General features: G+C 41.6%; 1 protein-coding gene across 1 annotated transcript in view; it reads left to right on the top strand.

The window, feature by feature from the left end:
* LOC144892085 (glutamate receptor ionotropic, NMDA 2B-like) overlaps positions 1-19,261 on the top strand; it is a 248,235-nt gene that overhangs the window by 144,347 nt on the left and 84,627 nt on the right. Inside the window, exon 9 of the mRNA XM_078777254.1 lies at positions 3,181-3,410. Within this exon, the coding sequence (XP_078633380.1) occupies positions 3,181-3,410 (230 nt within the window). The remainder of the gene's footprint in view (positions 1-3,180; positions 3,411-19,261) is intronic.

The following is a 19,261-nucleotide window of genomic DNA, read 5'->3' as shown; positions in this document are numbered from 1 at the left end:
TGTTTCTCGTTATTTTCTAAGTGTTACGTGCTCCTCCCCGACCCCCTGGTCAAGGTGTACCTCCGAGCCCCGAGAGGAGTCACGGCAGAAAAATGTGTTATTCTGTATGTCAAAGATCAATGGTGAAGCCACACCAATTGTTACCAACAAACAAGTATTGTATTAAGACCACACAGGAATAACAGTACAAAAACAATAGTAATCAATTGTACAACAAATAGTATATCATTCCTGTGATGGTACCATCAGGTTCGTACAATATAACTCACTGTGCTCCAAGTGAGCGAAAAGAAGAAGATTCCCAATGTCTCTAATCCCGGCTTCCAGCCAAAGTTGATTCGCTCCAGCGATCGTCAGATCAATGTCCAATCGTGACCAGAATCCCATTGGGTTGGCAGTTACAGTCCTGCTGCCAAAACTGTGCAAAGGCGCCCTCCAGGTGACTGGGAAATCCAAAGGTACCCTCCAGGCGACTGGGAAATCACACCCTTGGGTATGGACGTTCCAAGGCTCATAGTCGGCGAACCTCAGATTTACCTTCAAAATCCGCGTTGCACACACACACACCAGGTACGTCTGAATGCGGTGAAAACGGCTGAAGTCAAGCAAAGAAAAACCTTGTGCAACGCGCAAAGGCTGAAGCGAAGCAAATAAACCTTGCTCGACGCACAAAGCACGTGAGTCAAAATGGCCAATGGCCCGTACTCGAGACGTAACGGCAGTCCAACGATTCTCTTCGGAATCGACCGCAAAACCTGACATGCAGGTTGATCTGTCACAGCGCAAACAACTCTGTCGCAGGAATCCCTTTCCTAGGAAACCCAACGTTCACTCATGACTGTCGTTCGCCAATGTTCGCTCCAGACCGCAAAGCATCTATGCTTCTTGTCCGACTCCACTCGCTCCGCCTTCTTTTTCTCTTCTTCCTCTTCGTCGTCCGGTTCCCGATCTGGTTTCCGGTTTCTTTTAACTCTAACTTTTTCACCTTTTGAAAACAGTTCATAAACAATAAACCTTTTGAAAACAATAATAGTACATGGAATCAAAAATGTTTACAGTGGATGAAAACCACCACAACGGAAGTGACGAATCCGTAACACTAAGGCATATATTTTTTGTGATTTTCCTCGCTTTTTTCAAGTATTCTATGATCTGTATGTCTTTGTCAATACAATCTTTTTATGCATCCGCCCCCGAGGGTGGTCAGGGGCATTATGTTTTTGGGTTGTCCGTCCGTCCATCCGTACGGGCTAAACCTCGTTTTTCTCAGCAACTACATGAGACAAAACTTTCAGGGTGGGAGTGACACCCATGTAGAATGTTTTTATAATAATTGTGATGTCATCGGTCACGTGGTATGTCAGCCATATGGGATTAAATGCATAATAAAAATATATTTCTCGGAAAACGCTAAATGGAAAAATTAGAAACTTGGCACATTGTCAAGTACTCCCAATGGGGAACAAAAGCATGATAATGATGACATCATCGGTGAAGTGGTATAACAGCCAAAAATGTTTTAATCGAATTGCTTATCCTAAAAATATGAAATTGCATGCACATGATCTATGACACATTTGTATTGAAATATTAAATTTATGACATCATCGGTCACCTGGTTTGGCAGCTATATTGGATTTAACCTGAAACCCGAAAAACACATTCGCTCCCAAACTACCAAATCCATTGACTCGAAACGTTACGTTTGTCATTGACTGGGCATGGCGATTAAAAGATGACCACAAAAACGTCATTGGTCACATGGTGTGGCAGCCATATTGGATTTAAGGAAAATATTAAATAATTCAATCTCTGAAACGACTTATCGATGCAAAATTTTACAAATATCATCTAACATCACTGTTGCATATAGTTTGAAAATGATGATGTCATAGGTCATGTGGTTTGGCAGCCATCTTGGATAGAAAAATGAACCTTATCTGATTAACGCGAAACTTCACAAACGTGATCCCCTACCCATACATATGCAGAGTGTACATTTTTAAGGTGATATGGCACATGGTGTGGCAGCCATATTAGCTTGAAAGCCGATAATTTAAAAAAAATACCTTCTCTGAAACCGCTTCACCAATTGATGTGAAACCTGGCATGGCTGGTGAAAATGTGATACTTGAAAACAGCTGAAGGGATTTAAATCAAATTTGTTTATTTTTAGGACTGTGAACGAGGGCATCTACCCGTTGTGGGACTATGCGGAGGCATATTGGCGACACAGTCGCATTGTTCTAGTTTTGACAGTGATCTAAAGCTCATAGTAGAGCTTGTACCGCTGACAGGAATACCAATCTTTGTTGACGAGAAAAAATGTATGTTGTTCATGGGAAAAAATAAAATTAGGTGGTGTATGGATACCGGCCTGGCTTATACACTCAGGGGGCGAGGAGGAGATTGTTCATAGGATATTCATCGCAGCCTTTTTAGATGCTGGATTGCGAATAATATGATACAACACACTGATAGAAAAATCATAATAATAATAATTTCTCGCACTCCTCTCTCTTATTTTCTTTTGATCAAACCGTCTGAGGTACGTATTATACACAGGCCATGGCAGGAAACAATCTCTGAGGTCTCCTCGTCTCTGCTTTTGCATAAATGATAAAAAGAAAATGGGCTTTCCTTTTCCTCAGCATAGCTGCGATGGCCAATCTATGGACCAAGAACGAAAAAAGGATTCCTGGGAGGTCCTGCCCTCTGTGTGGGGACTGGGGATAGCCAGCATCGCAAGTTGACGTTTGCAGTTGACGTTTGTTTCGCGATGCGATCAAAGATGGCCGACTGACAGCCATTTTAGTTGTAAACAAAACGTGATGTTGAACACGTCCTCAACCTTTTCTCAGACATGCATTTACCGATCTTGTTCAAACGTGGCACACAAATAATGAATGATGGGTTACATAAGCACGTCATATCTCTTCAAGATCAGATCCAAGATGGCCGACTGGCGGCCTTTAACTCCTTACAGCAAAATTAGTAAAACCATGGGAGCTGTGACATTTTACGTCCTTTTCTTCTTGTTCTTCATTTATCTGCCTGAAAGTGCAAACCTGAGGTTTGGCATTTCGTGTTTACCCAAACCCTCCTCCTTCTTTTCTTAAGCGAAAGCACATTATCTCCTCATCACATTTCTCACCCTGCACCTTTGCCATCCCACCACAGAGCCAGATGGTGCCACCTTCACCGTGGGAAAATCGTTGTGGTTGCTCTGGGCATTGGTCTTCAACAACTCTGTGCCTGTGGAAAATCCACGTGGAACCACCAGCAAGTTTATGGTGTCCGTATGGGCTTTCTTCGCCGTCATCTTCCTCGCCAGCTACACGGCCAACTTGGCAGCTTTCATGATCCAGGAAGAGTACGTCGAAATGGTGTCTGGACTTAGCGACACCAAGGTATGGCTGAAAGATATGAAATTTAAACTTTCATAAAGACCGAAATGCTCATTCGGCACCGAACCTCCTGAGGCCTGGCCTTTCTGAGATGAAACCGAACCGACAGACATTTGTTGCTGCGCCCTATATATTTGGGCCACATCAATGGCTGCTCTTAAATGGCACCTTGGATAGGTTCCTGTGCAGGTGCTATGTTTGGAACAAGCCGGTAATGATCTTCTCTAATGATGAGGATGGCTGGCTTAAAAGAGCACCCGGAGTTATTTTTATATGTGTTATTATGCCTCACACTGTAAATTCCATTCCTTTAATTGTTTTCATTTCTGTCTGTGTCTGTTGTTTTAACTCTGTCCAATCACATTCTGTCCTGTAGTTCTCTCGAAGGCCTCCCGTGCTTCATTGATCGTGTGCCTCCTCTGTCTCTTGTTCGACTTCCATTCCCACCATTACCAGAAGGCCAATGTCTGTTTCACTCTTCCGTTGTTTACATCATCGGCATCTCAGTTCTCAATAAGAAACTAGAAAGTATCTGAAAATGCAAAGCCCATCTGCGTCCGTTTTTGTTCAGACATCTTCTTCTTCTTCAGAGTGCATTAAACAATTGATAACAAAATAACAGTTGAACAGTTTTTTTAAAATACAAAATGAAAATTGGTGATTTTATGCAGCCTTGATCTTTGAGATTTAGATTAAAAAATAAACAATCAGATTCTAGCTTTTGATTGGTGAACCAATTCTGACCCGTTATGCAAATTCTTTAAATTTCAGGTCAATCGGGTGAAAATTGATGATTTTACTCAACTTTGACCTTTGACCTTTTGTTTAAAAAACAATCGATTGGTGAACCAATTCAATGACCCGTTATGCAAATTCTTTAAATTTCAGGTCAATCGGGTGAAAATTGCTGATTTTACACAACCTTGACCTTTGACCTTTTGATCTAAAAAAAAAAACAATGAGATAGCTTTTGATTGATGAACCAATTTTGTGGCCCAATATGAAAATTCTTCAAATTTCAGGTTAATTGGATGAAAATTAATGATTTTAGTCAACTTTGACCTTTGACCTTTTGTTTAAAAAAAAACAATCGACTCCTAACTTATGATTGGTGAACCAATTCAGTGACCCGTTATGCAAATTCTTTAAATTTCACGTCAATCGGGTGAAAAATTATGCTTTTACTCAACTTTGACCTTTGACCTTTTGTTTCAAAAAAACAATCGATTGGTGAACCAACTCAGTGACCCGTTATGCAAATTCTTTAAATTTAAGGTCAATCGGGTGAAAATTGGCGATTTTACACAACCTTGACCTTTGACCTTTTGATCTTTAAAAAAAAAAAAGAGCTTCTAGCTTTTGATTGATGAACCAATTATGTGACCCAATATGAAAATTCTTCAAATTTCAGGTTAATTGGATGAAAATTAATGATTTTAGTCAACTTTGACCTTTGACCTTTTGATTAAAAAAAAACAATCGACTCCTAACTTATGATTGGTGAACCAATTCAGTGACCCGTTATGCAAGTTCTTAAAATTTCAGGTTATTCAGATGAAAATTGACGATTTTATGTGATGCTGACCTTTGACCTTTTGTTTTAAAAAACAATCGATTGGTGAACCAACTCAGTGACCCGTTATGCAAATTCTTTAAATTTCAGGTCAATCGGGTGAAAATTGGCGATTTTACACAACCTTGACCTTTGACCTTTTGATCTAAAAAAAAAAACAATGAGCTTCGAGCTTTTGATTGGTGAACCAATTCAGTGACCCAATTTGCAAGTTCTTTAAATTTCAGGTTATTCAGATGAAAATTGACGATTGTATGTGTCGCTGACCTTTGACCTTTTGACTTTTTGACCAATTTATTAATTCGGCCTCTCCATATAACCATAATAAAGTTTTGGTAAAAATTTGATGACAAAACTCAAATGGTAAAAAAGTTACAGCCCGGACACACAGAAGTGATTACAAAACCCCCCTCTCCTGCTTCACATGGGACGAGCTAATGAATCAAGTTTGATAAGCCGTCAGAAACTTGTTCGACGCAAAATATGGTGATGCAGCCACCTTACTCTTTCACCATATCATAGGTTTTGGAGACTGATTAGGTCATCACCCACAAGCTCAATATGTACAGTCACGTGAAAAAGTAAGTACACCCCATGTAAAGTTTTGACTTTTTCAACATATTTCAACATACAGCTATTTGATCTTCATTTCAACAAGATTGATAGATAAAGGTGATATAATATAACAAATATCATGAAACATTTACATTTTGTAGTCCATTGTATAATTTAAATAAACATAAATGCAAATTTCACATGTGGAAAAAGTAAGTTCACCCCTACATTTATCACTACTTCAAATACCTAAAATTAGAATCAGGTGCACCAGCTCAGGTGCAAATGATTAGAACATCGTTAGAGAGGATCTTGGAGGAACCTGTCTTATTTAAACCTCGGACATTTAGTTTAGTTTGCTCTTTGTTGTTGAAGTGTGCGGCGTCACCATGCCGAGATCAAAAGAGGTTTCTGAGGCCTTCAGAAAGAAGGTTATAGATGCCTACGAGTCTGGGAAGGGATTTAAAAAGATCTCCAAACAATTTGAAATCAATCATTCGACTGTCTGGAAGATCATCTACAAGTGGAGAAGATTCCAAACAACTGCCAATTTGTTCAGGCCAGGCCGCCCCAGCAAGTTCAGCCCGAGAGCAGACCGCAAGATGCTGAAAGAAGTCTCTAAGAACCCCAGAATGTCATCACGGGACCTACAGGTAGCTCTTGCCACTGTTGATGTCAAAGTGTACGAGTCTACCATTGGAAAGAGGCTGCACAAATTTGATCTTTGCTGTCCAGAAAGAACATCATGGCAAGACTAAAGTTTGCCAATGAACACCTCGGCAAAGACCAGCACTTCTGGAACAATGTGCTCTGGACAGATGAGTCAAAGGTAGACCTATTTGGCCACAGTACCAGAAGACATGTTTGGCAAAAACCAAAGACAGCATTTGACCACAAGAACCTGATACCAACTGTAAAGCATGGTGGTGGAAATATTATGGTTTGGGGCAGCTTTGCTGCATCAGGGCCTGAGCAGCTCCCCATCATAGAATCCACTATGAATTCTTCATTGTACCAGAGGGTGCTTGAGGATAATGTGAGGCCATCTGTCGGAAAGTTGAAGCTCAACCGAAGGTGGACCTTGCAACATGACAATGACCGTAAACATACCAGTAAATCCACCAAGGAATGGCTGAAAAGAAAGAAATGGAGGGTTCTGGAATGGCCAAGTCAAAGCCCGGATCTAAATCCCATCGAGATGTTGTGGGGGGATTTGAAACGAGCTGTGCATGCAAGAAACCCCTCAAACATCGCACAGCTGAAAGTATTCTGCATGGAGGAGTGGGCAAAAATTTCTCCCAGTCGATGTCAGAGACTGGGAGACAGTTATAAGAAACGCCTAATTGAGGTTGTTTCTGCCAAAGGGGGCAATACCACCTATTAGAGCCAAGGGTGTACTTACTTTTTCCACATGCGCAATTTGCATTTATGTTTATTTAAATTATACAATGGACTACAAAATGTAAATGTTTCATGATATTTGTTATATTATATCACCTTTATCTATCAATATTGTTGAAATGAAGATCAAATAGCTGTATGTTGAAATATGTTGAAAAAGTCAAAACTTTACATGGGGTGTACTTACTTTTTCACGTGACTGTATAAGGACGTTGATCATAAAGAGAAATTCAGATTTGTTTTGGATAACCTGGGACATAGACTCTCTATTCACCTTCACTCTTTCATTCCTATTTTCTCCCGCCTCTGGAACAAACTCCCTCACTCCCTTCAATCCCACTCCTCCCTCCAGGACTTTAAAACAGCTGTTCACCACCATCTCTTATCTTCCCCCATCCAAAACCTTGATCTTTTCTACCCCCATTAATTCACCCCAGATCCACTTTTCTGAAATTCCGACTTCTTTCCTGGAAGTCCTTGCAGTGTCCATGTATTTTTTACCTCTCCCAACTTCCCGTGCCTCCTCCCCCCAATCCCTCTTCCTCCCACAGATCTCCCGATGTCCCTGCTCTCAAATGTTGTACTTGTGTGCTTCCCCCTCTCTCTCCATCTTGTCTCCTGCTCCCTTTTACTTATGTTTTATGTGTCAGTTTGTCTTTTTGTGATTAATGTTAGCTCTTACATGAGCCTCGATCTTGTATACAAAAAAAAGGAAAAAAAACCTTAGAAACACATTTTCCACAAATACTCCTTGTGTGTCGGTTTGATATTGGGTACTTGGAAGTATTACAAAGTTGGCTCCCATCTTATGAATGAAGAAATTTTTTAATTAACTCCCAAAATCACAGCCTTTTGTCTACATATGCTCTTTTGTTCAACGTTGAGGCTCGTTGAGGAGCTAGAGCATCATCATCATACTAAAATATGCAATTTGGTGTCTGTCTGTCTGATCGCGATACATTCGGTCGTTACTTATCTAATCTCAACCAAACTTTACAGGAAGACTCAGAGTCACAGAATGGAGGTTGTAGCGATTTAACTTCCCCTCCACCCCAAAGGGGTTTTCCCCACCAAGGGCGTTGCGTTTTGAGGTGTATATCTGTGTTAAGATAGCTTTATCGTTGCGTTTTTCCAAATACGCTTCTAATAACAAAACATGATAATAACAACACTCATGATAATAGCACAATATTAATGTTATTAAAAATCAATATTAATACTTATAATGTCCCACTTCCCCGAGGGAGTTTAATAATAATAAGGATAATTGCATGACTCCCCCTGCAGTTCCCGTAGTGAGCGGGTGTACGAGTAGAACAAATCGGTAAGTAATGGAACAGAAGGAACAGTAGGAAGAAAGGGAGGAAACACACCAACAGGTAGGATGAGGGACAAAATAGAGGGAGACTTGGAGAAACAAGCATTCTGAGTATTGCGCTGCAATACATGTTCCCTACCGGCAGTCTGTCGTCCGGAAAACTGTGTGAATTATATAATTACCAACTCATGGTCTGAGGTAACTCGGCTAGAAATTATCCGATTTGCACCAAATAAAGTTCATGAATGGTTGCAGAGACCCATACTTCTCACTAAAAGTGGAAACAGAATGTAAATTGGAGTTAAAATAAGCCCGCAACTTCGCTCCGTGGAGTAGCCTGCACGTATTGCACTGTGTGAATTATATAATTACCAACACACGGTCTGAGGTAACTCGGTTAAAGATTATCCGATTTGCACCAAATAAAGTTCATGAATGGTTGCACAGACCCCTACTTCTCACTAAAAGTGGAAACAGAATGTAAATTGGAGTTAAAATAAGCCCGCAACGTCGCTCCGTGGAGTAGCCTGCACGTATTGCACTGTGTGAATTATATAATTACCAACTCACGGTCTGAGGTAACTCAGCTAAAAATTATCCGATTTGCACCAAATAAAGTTCATGAATGGTTGCACAGACCCCTACTTCTCACTAAAAGGGGGAAAAGAATGTAAATTGGAGTTAAAACAAGGAATATTAACAGCTTTGACTTACTGCACTCCAAATTATAGTCCGGAAAACTGTTGGGGAAATTACCAAAGTTCAAATTGCCATAACTTTGTCAAAAATGATCGCAACGTCGTGAAGTTCGAACTTGATCTGTACGTTATCATAAGGAAACCATGTACCAAGTTTGAAATCATTAGCATTAAGAGTTTAGAAAAAAGGTCCGGAAAACTGTTCTTTGCGTGACGGACTGACGGACTGACGAACTGACGGACTGACGGACTGACGGACTGACGGACTGACGGACTGACGGACGGACAGACGGAGGGACGGCGTGCAAACCTATAGTCCCCTCCGGTGTACACCGATAGGGGACTAATAACGGATGTGGGGAAGAATGAGGGGTTGAGGAGGACAACTTGGGTGGACAAGATGGATACAGCCACAAGCTCTCAATCACATAAGTTTAAGGAAAAACTACAAACTTGGAAAGAGATGGGTTTGGGGAGAGTTGGCGGGGATTGGAAAGATGATGGTTTTGTATGGAGGATGATATCTGTAAACAGCTGTCTTGAAGACCCGGAGGGAAGAATTGAGATTGAAGAGAATGTGGAAGTCGATTCCACAGGCAGGTGGAAGAAAGAGGAATGAAAGAGTGGATTCTGGATTTTGGAAGTTTCACCAGAAGGGGCTTGCTGGCGGATCAGCAGCATCAAGGTGATGCTTGAAATATAAATGAGGAGCTGCACGTGTATGAAATGTTAAACGCAGCATCGGATCAGAAATAAATAATATACCAAATGGTCTATCAGATGATGTAAATGCTTCTTCTTCTTTAATTTCTAATGTGGACGGGATGATCCATTGACCACTTACCTTTGAGTTGCAGTCTGGCCAAGGTTCAATTCACCACCTGACTATAAACTGTGGGGTCTGTGATTCGCATGCCGGTGTTGCATCCCAAGGTGAGCCGTCTCTCGGAAGGTATCCTGTCTGCCAGCATTAGTGGGTGGAAGTAAAATATCCCACGGAATCTTTCCCGAACCGTAGGTGAGTTATTGCCGACACCCACTGGCCAAATCCCTAATTACTGACATCTTCATTCAAAGGCCAAGGCTTCATGAAAGACTTCAGCTAAAAACATGATGCTAGAATTTTTCAAGTGATTTTTCACCATCGAGAGTTAGGGACAAAAACGATATTTCCATAAGTTGTGGACGGATTATGACAAAACTAGGTGGATGAGTCGGTTAGGTGACAAGAACAAGCCGATTCGATTTTGGTTCAGGTCCGGAAGTAGATCCGGTCTATCAGTGGATGTAAAACGTGAACTGTTCAGCCTGGCGCGGAGGTTTGCTCTATACCGAGCGCCGTTCTAGTTACCCTGCGCTCGCGAAGCGAAAAGCGTGGTTAAGCAATCGAGTGCGTAAGTGTGCCGTATGTGTGCCGTGCGTGTGCCGTGTCTGCATTTTTTAAAATTCATTTTCTCGGCAACCGTTGGTCCGATTGACACGAAATTCTACCATAGGAGCGTCTCCGCCTGTATAATTTTTCTTATTCATAATTATGACGTCATAGGTCACGTGGTGCGGACGCCATCTTGGAAAAACGTTACACCTCTATATCTCCCTAACCGTTCAATAGAAAAAATGGACACATGGCTCATTGTCAAGTACTCCCCAGGGGGAATAATATATGTTGATGATGATGTCATCGGTGCCTTAATTATGACGTCATAATTCGACAAGTACAACACTTGATCAGATCAGTATGAAAAATAAAATTCCACTGCAACTGTTAGTCCGATGGACACGAAATTTTTCACCATAGCAGCGGCTCCTCTTGTGGAATTTTTTTAATGATAATGATGACGTCATAGGTCACGTGGTACAGGCGCCATCTTGGAATAATCGAAAAAAGTTGCACCTCTATATCTCCGAAACCGCTCCATGGAAAAAAAAAATGAAACATGGCTCATTGTCAAGTACTCCGCTTGGGGAATAGGTGTTGTTAACGATGACGTCATTGGTGCCGTAATTATGACGTCATAATTCGACAGGGACAACGCTTATTCTGATCAGTTTGAAATGTATTGAGAATGATCTATGCAACAATCATATTAGAGAATATAAATTTATGATGTCATCGCTCACGTGGTCTGGCAGCCATATTGGATCAAAAAAAAAAAGAAACATTCAAAAACAGAAGAGTTGGCCCGCAACAAGTTGACTGCACAGGGTAAGTATTTTATGAGTTCCATCTAGTTTGATGATGTAATAGCCTCCGAACTGTCATCACAGATTGATCATCACTGTTCCCCTGTTGGAGATGAATCTGTCAACCCGCTGCAGTGCCGGATGTCCATCGTACTTATCAAATAACGCCATCCCTTGGATGGGAACGTCACAGCCGGCTGTGTAAAGCGGAATGTCGCATCTTCATTTAGGTCTTGCGCATTAGACAGATCCCTCAACATCACCCGAAGAGAGAAGGTGATTATGTATTTATACTGGGGCTAAATTCTCTGTCAGGATTCTAAATGGGATATGTCATGTAATTATGAAAGGGATGTGGGAGTCAGATTGTCCCAGGAAACAAATGTCACATTACGAATGATAACCAGCTTCCACAATTCCAACCACGGAATAATTAATGACGATCTTGCATCATGGCCGAGCTACCATGGGAAATGGGTCATCCATAGCTATTTTGGCTTTAAGGACTCATCAGCTTCAAGGTATTGCTCGCGCGTTGCTGTTTTTGCTTCGTTCTTTTCTTAACTCATCCCCTTAGGAATTGCAGAAGGTGTGAGTTTGCCTCTTGGTTTTCCCACCTGAGCCCCTGGCTGTGGTTTTTTTTGTTTGTTTGTTTGTTGTTTTTTTTGTATACAACATCGAGGCTCGTGAAAGAGCTAACATTAATCACACAAAAAGTCAAACCGACACATAAAACACAAAACTAAGGGGAGCGGTAGACAAGATGGGGAGAGAGGGGGATGGACACAAACACAACATTTGAGAGCAGGGACATCGGGAGAAATGTGGGAGGGGGAGGGCTTGGGGGGGAGGTGGGAGAGGTATAAAACATATGAACACTGCAAGGACTTCCAGGAAAGAGGTTGGAATTTCAAAAAAAAAGTGTATCTGGGGTGAATTAGCGGGGGTAGAAAAGATCAAGGTTTTGGATGGGGATGGTGTTGTCAGGAATCCAGGTTGAAATACCAACTTCTGTCCTGGAAGTCCTTGGTGTCCTTGTGTTTTATACTTCTCCCTCTCCCCCCCCCCCCCCCTTCCCACGCCTCCTCCCCCCAAGCCCTCTCCCTCCCACACATCTCCCTGCTCTTAAATGTTGTGTGCTCTCAAGTGTTTGTGTGCTTCCCCTTCTTGTCTTCCGCTCCCTCTTTTTATATATTTTGTTTGTCTGGTTGATTTGTTTGTGAAGTAAATGTCAGCTCTTTCACGAGCCTCGATTCAGTATACAAAAAAGGTTTTGGATGGGGATGGTGTTGTCAGGAATCCAGGTTGAAATGCGACATATTATATGTGTTTGTCTATTTTGCCCTCCGCCACCTATGTTTCACCCCTGTCTGTCTGTTTGTTTGTCTGTGACCAGGATATCTCTAAAAAGCCGGTTAGACTTTGGGAGTCCATATCTAGATCCAGCCTATCGGTGGATACAAAACGTAAACTGTTCAACCTGGTGGAGGTATGCGCTCTGCCGAGTGCCGTTCTAGTCTAACAGTCTTTGTATGTCCTGGAAAAAGTACCCTGACGTCGACTCACGTGATATTGAAGCCATGGAAGTAAGGGTGCGATTGAACATCTTCAGCAAGGCACAAAGTGTCTCTATCCTGGAAATTACTTTTGTATATGCTTCGCTATGAGCCTTAGATCACTGGAAAAACACACCTGAGCTTGGCACACCAAGCTCACCTTGGCACACCTCAGCAACTCACCACATACAAGGCTTTCATCAGCAGCTCAATGGAATACTGTTCTCCCCTCTGGGCCGGTGCTGCTGCCTCACACCTGGCTCGGCTTCACGCTGTTGAAACCAAAGCGTTCAGAATCATTGGAATCTCCCGCGATGAAGCTGATTCTGAGGGCCTTTCACTCACTCATTGCAGGCAGGTAGGTGGTCTTTCTGTCTTCTCCCGACTCCTCTCCGGCCTTGCTCCCCCAGCTCTCTCTGTGCTCTGTCCCGCAAATATTCCTACAGGTCGCACAAGATCTGCCTGCAACCCTCTTATGGTTAAACTGCCAAAGTCAAGACTTTCTGCTCACCTTCACTCCTTCATTCCTCTTTTCTCCCACCTCTGGAACAAACTCCCTCACTCCCTTCAATCCCACTCCTCCCTCCAGGTCTTTAAAACAGCTGCTCACCACCATCTCTTATCTTCCCCCATCCAAAACCTTGATCTTTTCTACCCCCGTTAATTCACCCCAAAGCCACTTTTTTTTTTGGAAATACCGACTTTTTTCTTTCCTGGAAGTTCCAGCAGTGTCCATGTGTTTTATACTTTCACACCCTCCCCCCCCCCCCCCCCCGCCTTCCCATGCCTCCTCCCCCCAAGCCCTCTCCCTCCCACAGATCTCCCGTTGTCCCTGTTCTCTGTTGTTGTACTTGTGTGCTTCACCGCATCTTGTCTCCCACCTCCTTTTTTGTATGTTTTGTGTGTCCGTTCGTTGTTGTTTTTTGTGATTGATGTTAGCTCTGACACGAGCCTCGATCTTGTATACAAAAAAAACAAAAAACCCTTATGCTGCCTCTGCTGTTTCTAAATTAAAAAAACACCCCTTTTCTGTCAGCAACGTTTTTAGGCCCTCAGTCTCAAACAAGGGGCAGGGCCATCTCCCTGGACATATCAGGGGCGTTTGACGCAATCTGGCATCCTGCTTTGCTTGCCTGAACCTTGCTACCTGTAGCATACATACAATACCATCTTCATACCTGGCTCTCTGACTTCCTCCACTCCCACCGTCAACACGTTGCTATCAGTAGAACCCTCTCCCAGTGGATGCTGACGTTCCCTAAGGCAGCGTCTTAGGCCCAGTCTCGCCTCTTCTATACATAAACGACCTCTCTGATGCTCTGCAAAACCCTCTCTTGACTGATGACCCCAGGACACAATCTTGCAGGAATTTCTTTTTCCATACAACGTCAAGGCTCGTGGAAGAGCTAGAACACAGAATGGACCAAGACGCAACATAACAAAAGTAACAGTAGAAAGAGAGGGTGGACACCAATATCATGGGGTTGAAGGACAAATATAAGGAGACTTGGACAAATAAGGGACTTGGGGAGGATGCTCAGGGTGGACAAGATGGATACAGAAGTAAACTGTCAGGAAGGAAAAACTGAAAATTTGGAAAGAGGTGGGCTTAGAGGGTGAGGTACTGGGGTAAGGTGCTGATGGATGGAGAAAATATCATGGTTTTGCATTGGGGATGATCTGAGATGGTGGTGAACATATGTTCTGAAGACCTGGAGGGAAGAATGAGATTGAAGAGAATGTGGAGGTTGGTTCCCCAGGTGGGAGAAAGAGAAATGAATGAAAAGAGGTGAGTCTGGCTTTGGACGGGTTCACGGGAAGGGTATTATGGGTGAACTGCGTGTGCCCTGCAGAAACCTGAGGGGTCAATGCATGGGGAGGGCATAGGGTACACGATCAGGAGGGAGACGGTAGAAGACAGATACCTGACTGCGATGGGAAAGTGATAGACCCATAGACTCATTCTCATTACAGGAGACTGCAATGGTCTTGATGGCCTTGGTTTCCACTGCATCGAGCTGAGCAAGGTGTGAGGAAGGGGGACCACCCCAAAAGGGAGAGCAGTACTCCATCAAGCTGCCAATGAAGGCCATTCAGGTGGATAAGACTTCAGGTGTGCCAAGGAAGGACTTTGTACGACGGAGGATTCCAGTCGGTAGCTGGATTTTGAGGCCAACTTTTAAATCTGGTTTGCCCAACAAATATCATGGCTGATAGTCACACCCAGGAGTTTGAGTGACAGAACTTCTTTAAGAGGATTGTTGAGAAAGTAGATGGGGAGGTTTGACAGGCGGTTCTTTCGGAGAGATAGAGAGTGAGATTTGTTTAGGATTGAAAGACATTTTCAAAAAAATTTTTTACCAGTGTGTTGTTGTTGTTGTTGTTGTTGTTTCGTATGCAGCCTGTGGCTGCTGGTTGCATCATTTTTCTGGAAGTGCGTTTGTGCCGCTGATGCAGTGCCCCAATTACCAGTGAGCTGGTACTCAATTTGCCGACCTCAGAAGGATGAGAGGCTGAGTCAACTCCCCTGGCGTTAATCCAACAATTGACCGGGATTCAAACTCAGGATCCGAGGATCCCAAGCCGACACCCTAACCGCTAAGCCAACACCAGGCTTTTTGACCATCTTGTGATTCTATCAAGGATCTCCTCCTTGTTGAACTCTCAAAATCCAGGCTTTCCGCACACGTCCAATCTTATTTGACTCTTTTCTGTCCTTTGTATCCTTTGTGCCTTGCTGAGGATGTCCAAATCCTAAAATGTACTGAACATAATTAGCCAGTCCCGGGCACAGCAGGACTGTCTGTCTGGGTGTGTGTCTGTCCGGGCCGTAACTTTTTTACCATTTTAGTTTTCAAATTTTTAACAAAGCTTTATTATGAGAATATGGAGAAGGAAAATTCATAATTTGGTCAAAAGGTCAAAGATCAGTGTCACACAAAATCGTCAATTTCATCCGATTGACTTGAAATTTACGAATTTGCATATTGGGTCAGTGAATCGGTTCGCCAATCATAAGCTAGAAGCCGATTGTTTTTTTAGCTCAAAAGGTCAAGGTTGCGTAAAATCACCAATTTTCACCAGATTGACCGGAAATTTAAATAATCTACATATGGGGTTACAGAATTGATTCACTAATCAAAAGGTAGGAGTCGATTGTTTTTTTTAGATCAAAAGATCAAAGGTCAAGGTCGCATAAAAGCATAAATTTTCATCCGATTGACCTGAAATTTTAAGAATTTGCATATTGGGTTACTGAATTGATTAACTAATCAAAAGATAGGACTCGATTGTTTTTTTTTAGCTCAAAAGGTCAAGGTTGCGTAAAATCACCAATGTTCACCAGATTGACCCGAAATTTAAAGAATCTACATTTGGGGTTACAGAATTGGTTCACTAATCAAAAGGTCCATTGTTTTTTTTAGATGAAAAGGTCAAAGGTCAAGGTCGCATAAAAGCATCAATTTTCATCCGATTGACCTGAAATTTTAAGAATTTGCATATTGGGTTACTGAATTGATTAACTAATCAAAAGATAGGACTCGATTGTTTTTTTTTAGCTCAAAAGGTCAAGGTTGCGTAAAATCACCAATGTTCACCAGATTGACCCGAAATTTAAAGAATCTACATTTGGGGTTACAGAATTGGTTCACTAATCAAAAGGTCCATTGTTTTTTTTAGATGAAAAGGTCAAAGGTCAAGGTCGCATAAAAGCATCAATTTTCATCCGATTGACCTGAAATTTTAAGAATTTGCATATTGGGTCAGTGAATGGGTTCACCAGCCAAAAGCTAGAAGCTTGTTTTTTTATCTAAAGCTCAAAGGTCAATCCTGCATAAAATCATACATTTTCATTTTGTATGTTTTTTTTAACTGTTTTTGTTATTTGGAACATACCGAAGAAGAAGAAGATAACTGAATACAAACAGACGTGGACGGGCTTTGCATTTTCAGAAGCTTTCTAGTTTCTTTTTTTTAACAGTGGTCTAAAGCTCATGGAGGAGTTTGTACATATACCACATGTAGGACAAATACAGGAGGAGACATCAACGTGCTTACATGAATTATAAGGACATTGGTCGGCAATGGACACAAACACACGGGGTTAAAGTGATTGGAACCTGAGTTCCGCGCATCATTAGCCAGGGGTTCACCAAGAGGCCGAGCCATTTTCCCACAAGATACCATGTACGACCCCAACAATCACCGCTTCGCAACTGCCGAGGAAATGAAAAACTGCCTTCATTTTGTGGGCCGTACCGTATACATCGAAGGACACGTAATCTGGGTGACGACGTCCATATGGTCTCCATCGTGATTTGAGAACAAGAAAAAGATGAATGTGGAAAGGAGGAAAGAAAACCTTCAAATTTGCATTACACGTCTAATGCATTGCAATGAACTCGGGGTTGTGTTGGATATGGTTGTTCGGTTTTGTAATTTGTGGGAAGTTAAAATGAGCAAAATAAATTTGCGAAAAGAAAGGCGGAGAGTTATAAACAAAGCAGGTACAGTCATGGTGTTTGAGAGGAGGGTTGAAAAATGGCTTACAATTGGGACTAGAGGGAAGGAAAGGAAGATGGACGTATGTACGGGCCGTGTCGGAGGGTGCTGGTGTGTGCGGAGAGGTAAGAGGGTTATTTTTAATATTTTTTATGAGATATCACCCACCACAAAGCCTTATATCGAAAGGGGTATCGAAATTCCACCATCTTGGACTCTTTGTATGAAGATGGCCTTAATTGCTGCATTTCGATGTTCTCACCCAATTGCAATGCAGCATCAGAGGCACCACCTGGTGCTTTCATTTGCTCAGCGGTGGTGTCCGTGTTCTATGAGCTCCAAAGTACAAGGGAAATCAGCCACCGGGATTAAAAGGTAGCATAGTTCAACTGTACAGGTAATTCACTTGGGTAATTACCATTCGCCCTCCTCTCCTCTTTATCTCCATTATTCTTCCTCCCCCTAATTCTTCCACCTGTTTATAAACACGTTTCCTTTCTCAAAACACACAAAGCATCTAGATTTTATAATCATTTTAACACAAACAAGAAAGCATCTGAAAATGCAAAGCCCGCCCGTGTCAGTTTGTGATTCAACGTCTTCTTGTTCTTCTTCTTCCGTATGCTCAAAATAACGAAAACACTTTTTAAACAAAATACGAAATGAAAATTGATGATTTTATGCAGCCTTGATCTTTGAGATTTAGATTAAAAAATAAACAATCAGATTCTAGCTTTTGATTGGTGAACCTATTCTGTGACCCAAATATGCAAATTATTAAAATTTCAGGTCAATTGGATGAAAATTCACAATTGTACGCAATCTTGACCTTTGAAGTTTTGATAAAAAACAAAAAATAATCGACTCCTACCTTTTGATTAGTGAACCATTTCAGTGACCCGATATGCAAATTCTTAAAATTTCAGGTCAATCAGGTGAAAATTAGCGATTTTACGCAACCTTGACCTTTGACCTTTTGATCCCCAAAAAAACAACCAATCAGCTGCTAGATTTTGATTGGTCAACCAATTCAGCAACCCAATATACAAATTCTTAAATTTTCAGGTCAATCAGGTGAAAATTAGAGATTTTATGCAACCTTGACCTTTGACCTTTTCATACAAAAAAAACAATCAGCTTCTAGCTTTTGATTGGTCAACCTATTCTGTGACCCAAATATGCAAATTTTTAAAATTAATTTCAGGTCAATTGGATGAAAATTCACAATTGTATGCAATCTTGACCTTTGAAGTTTTGATAAAAAATCAAAAACAATCGACTCCTACCTTTTGATTAGTGAACCAATTCAGTGACCCGATATGCAAATTCTTAAAATTTCAGGTCAATCAGGTGAAAATTAGCGATTTTATGCAACCTTGACCTTTGACCTTTTGATCCCAAAAAAACAACAACCAATCAGCTGCTAGATTTTGATTGGTCAACCAATTCAGCAACCCAATATACAAATTCTTAAATTTTCAGGTCAATCAGGTGAAAATTAGAGATTTTATGCAACCTTGACCTTTGACCTTTTCATACAAAAAAAACAATCAGCTTCTAGCTTTTGATTGGTCAACCTATTCTGTGACCCAAATATGCAAATTTTTAAAATTAATTTCAGGTCAATTGGATGAAAATTCACAATTGTACGCAATCTTGACCTTTGAAGTTTTGATAAAAAATCAAAAACAATCGACTCCTATCTTTTGATTAGTGAACCAATTCAGTGACCCGATATGCAAATTCTTAAAATTTCAGGTCAATCAGGTGAAAATTAGCGATTTTATGCAACCTCGCGATCTCGCGAGATCTTGGAGACGGCGGCAGGGATTTTCGAAGCTCCACACGGTCTCCACGTTTTTCGAAGTTAAGTCTGTTCACAATTGTATTTTGTCGAAACTGTATTTATCTTTCGGTGTGTGAAGTTATTGTGTGCAACTTTGGTTGTTTCTCGGTGTTTATCTTTCATAAATTGATCGTCTGTTTGCCGTGTCGCGAGCAAGGCCTTGTACAGTGTGCACTGTACAACCTTGAGGCTTTGTTTTTCTCTCAGTGGTCCGTCGTTT

The sequence above is a fragment of the Myxine glutinosa genome, chromosome 5, assembly GCF_964187855.1.
Source record: "Myxine glutinosa chromosome 5, kmMyxGlut1.1, whole genome shotgun sequence".
Classification (NCBI taxonomy): Eukaryota; Metazoa; Chordata; class Myxini; order Myxiniformes; family Myxinidae; genus Myxine; species Myxine glutinosa.
This window is presented reverse-complemented; position numbering and strand designations above follow the sequence as displayed.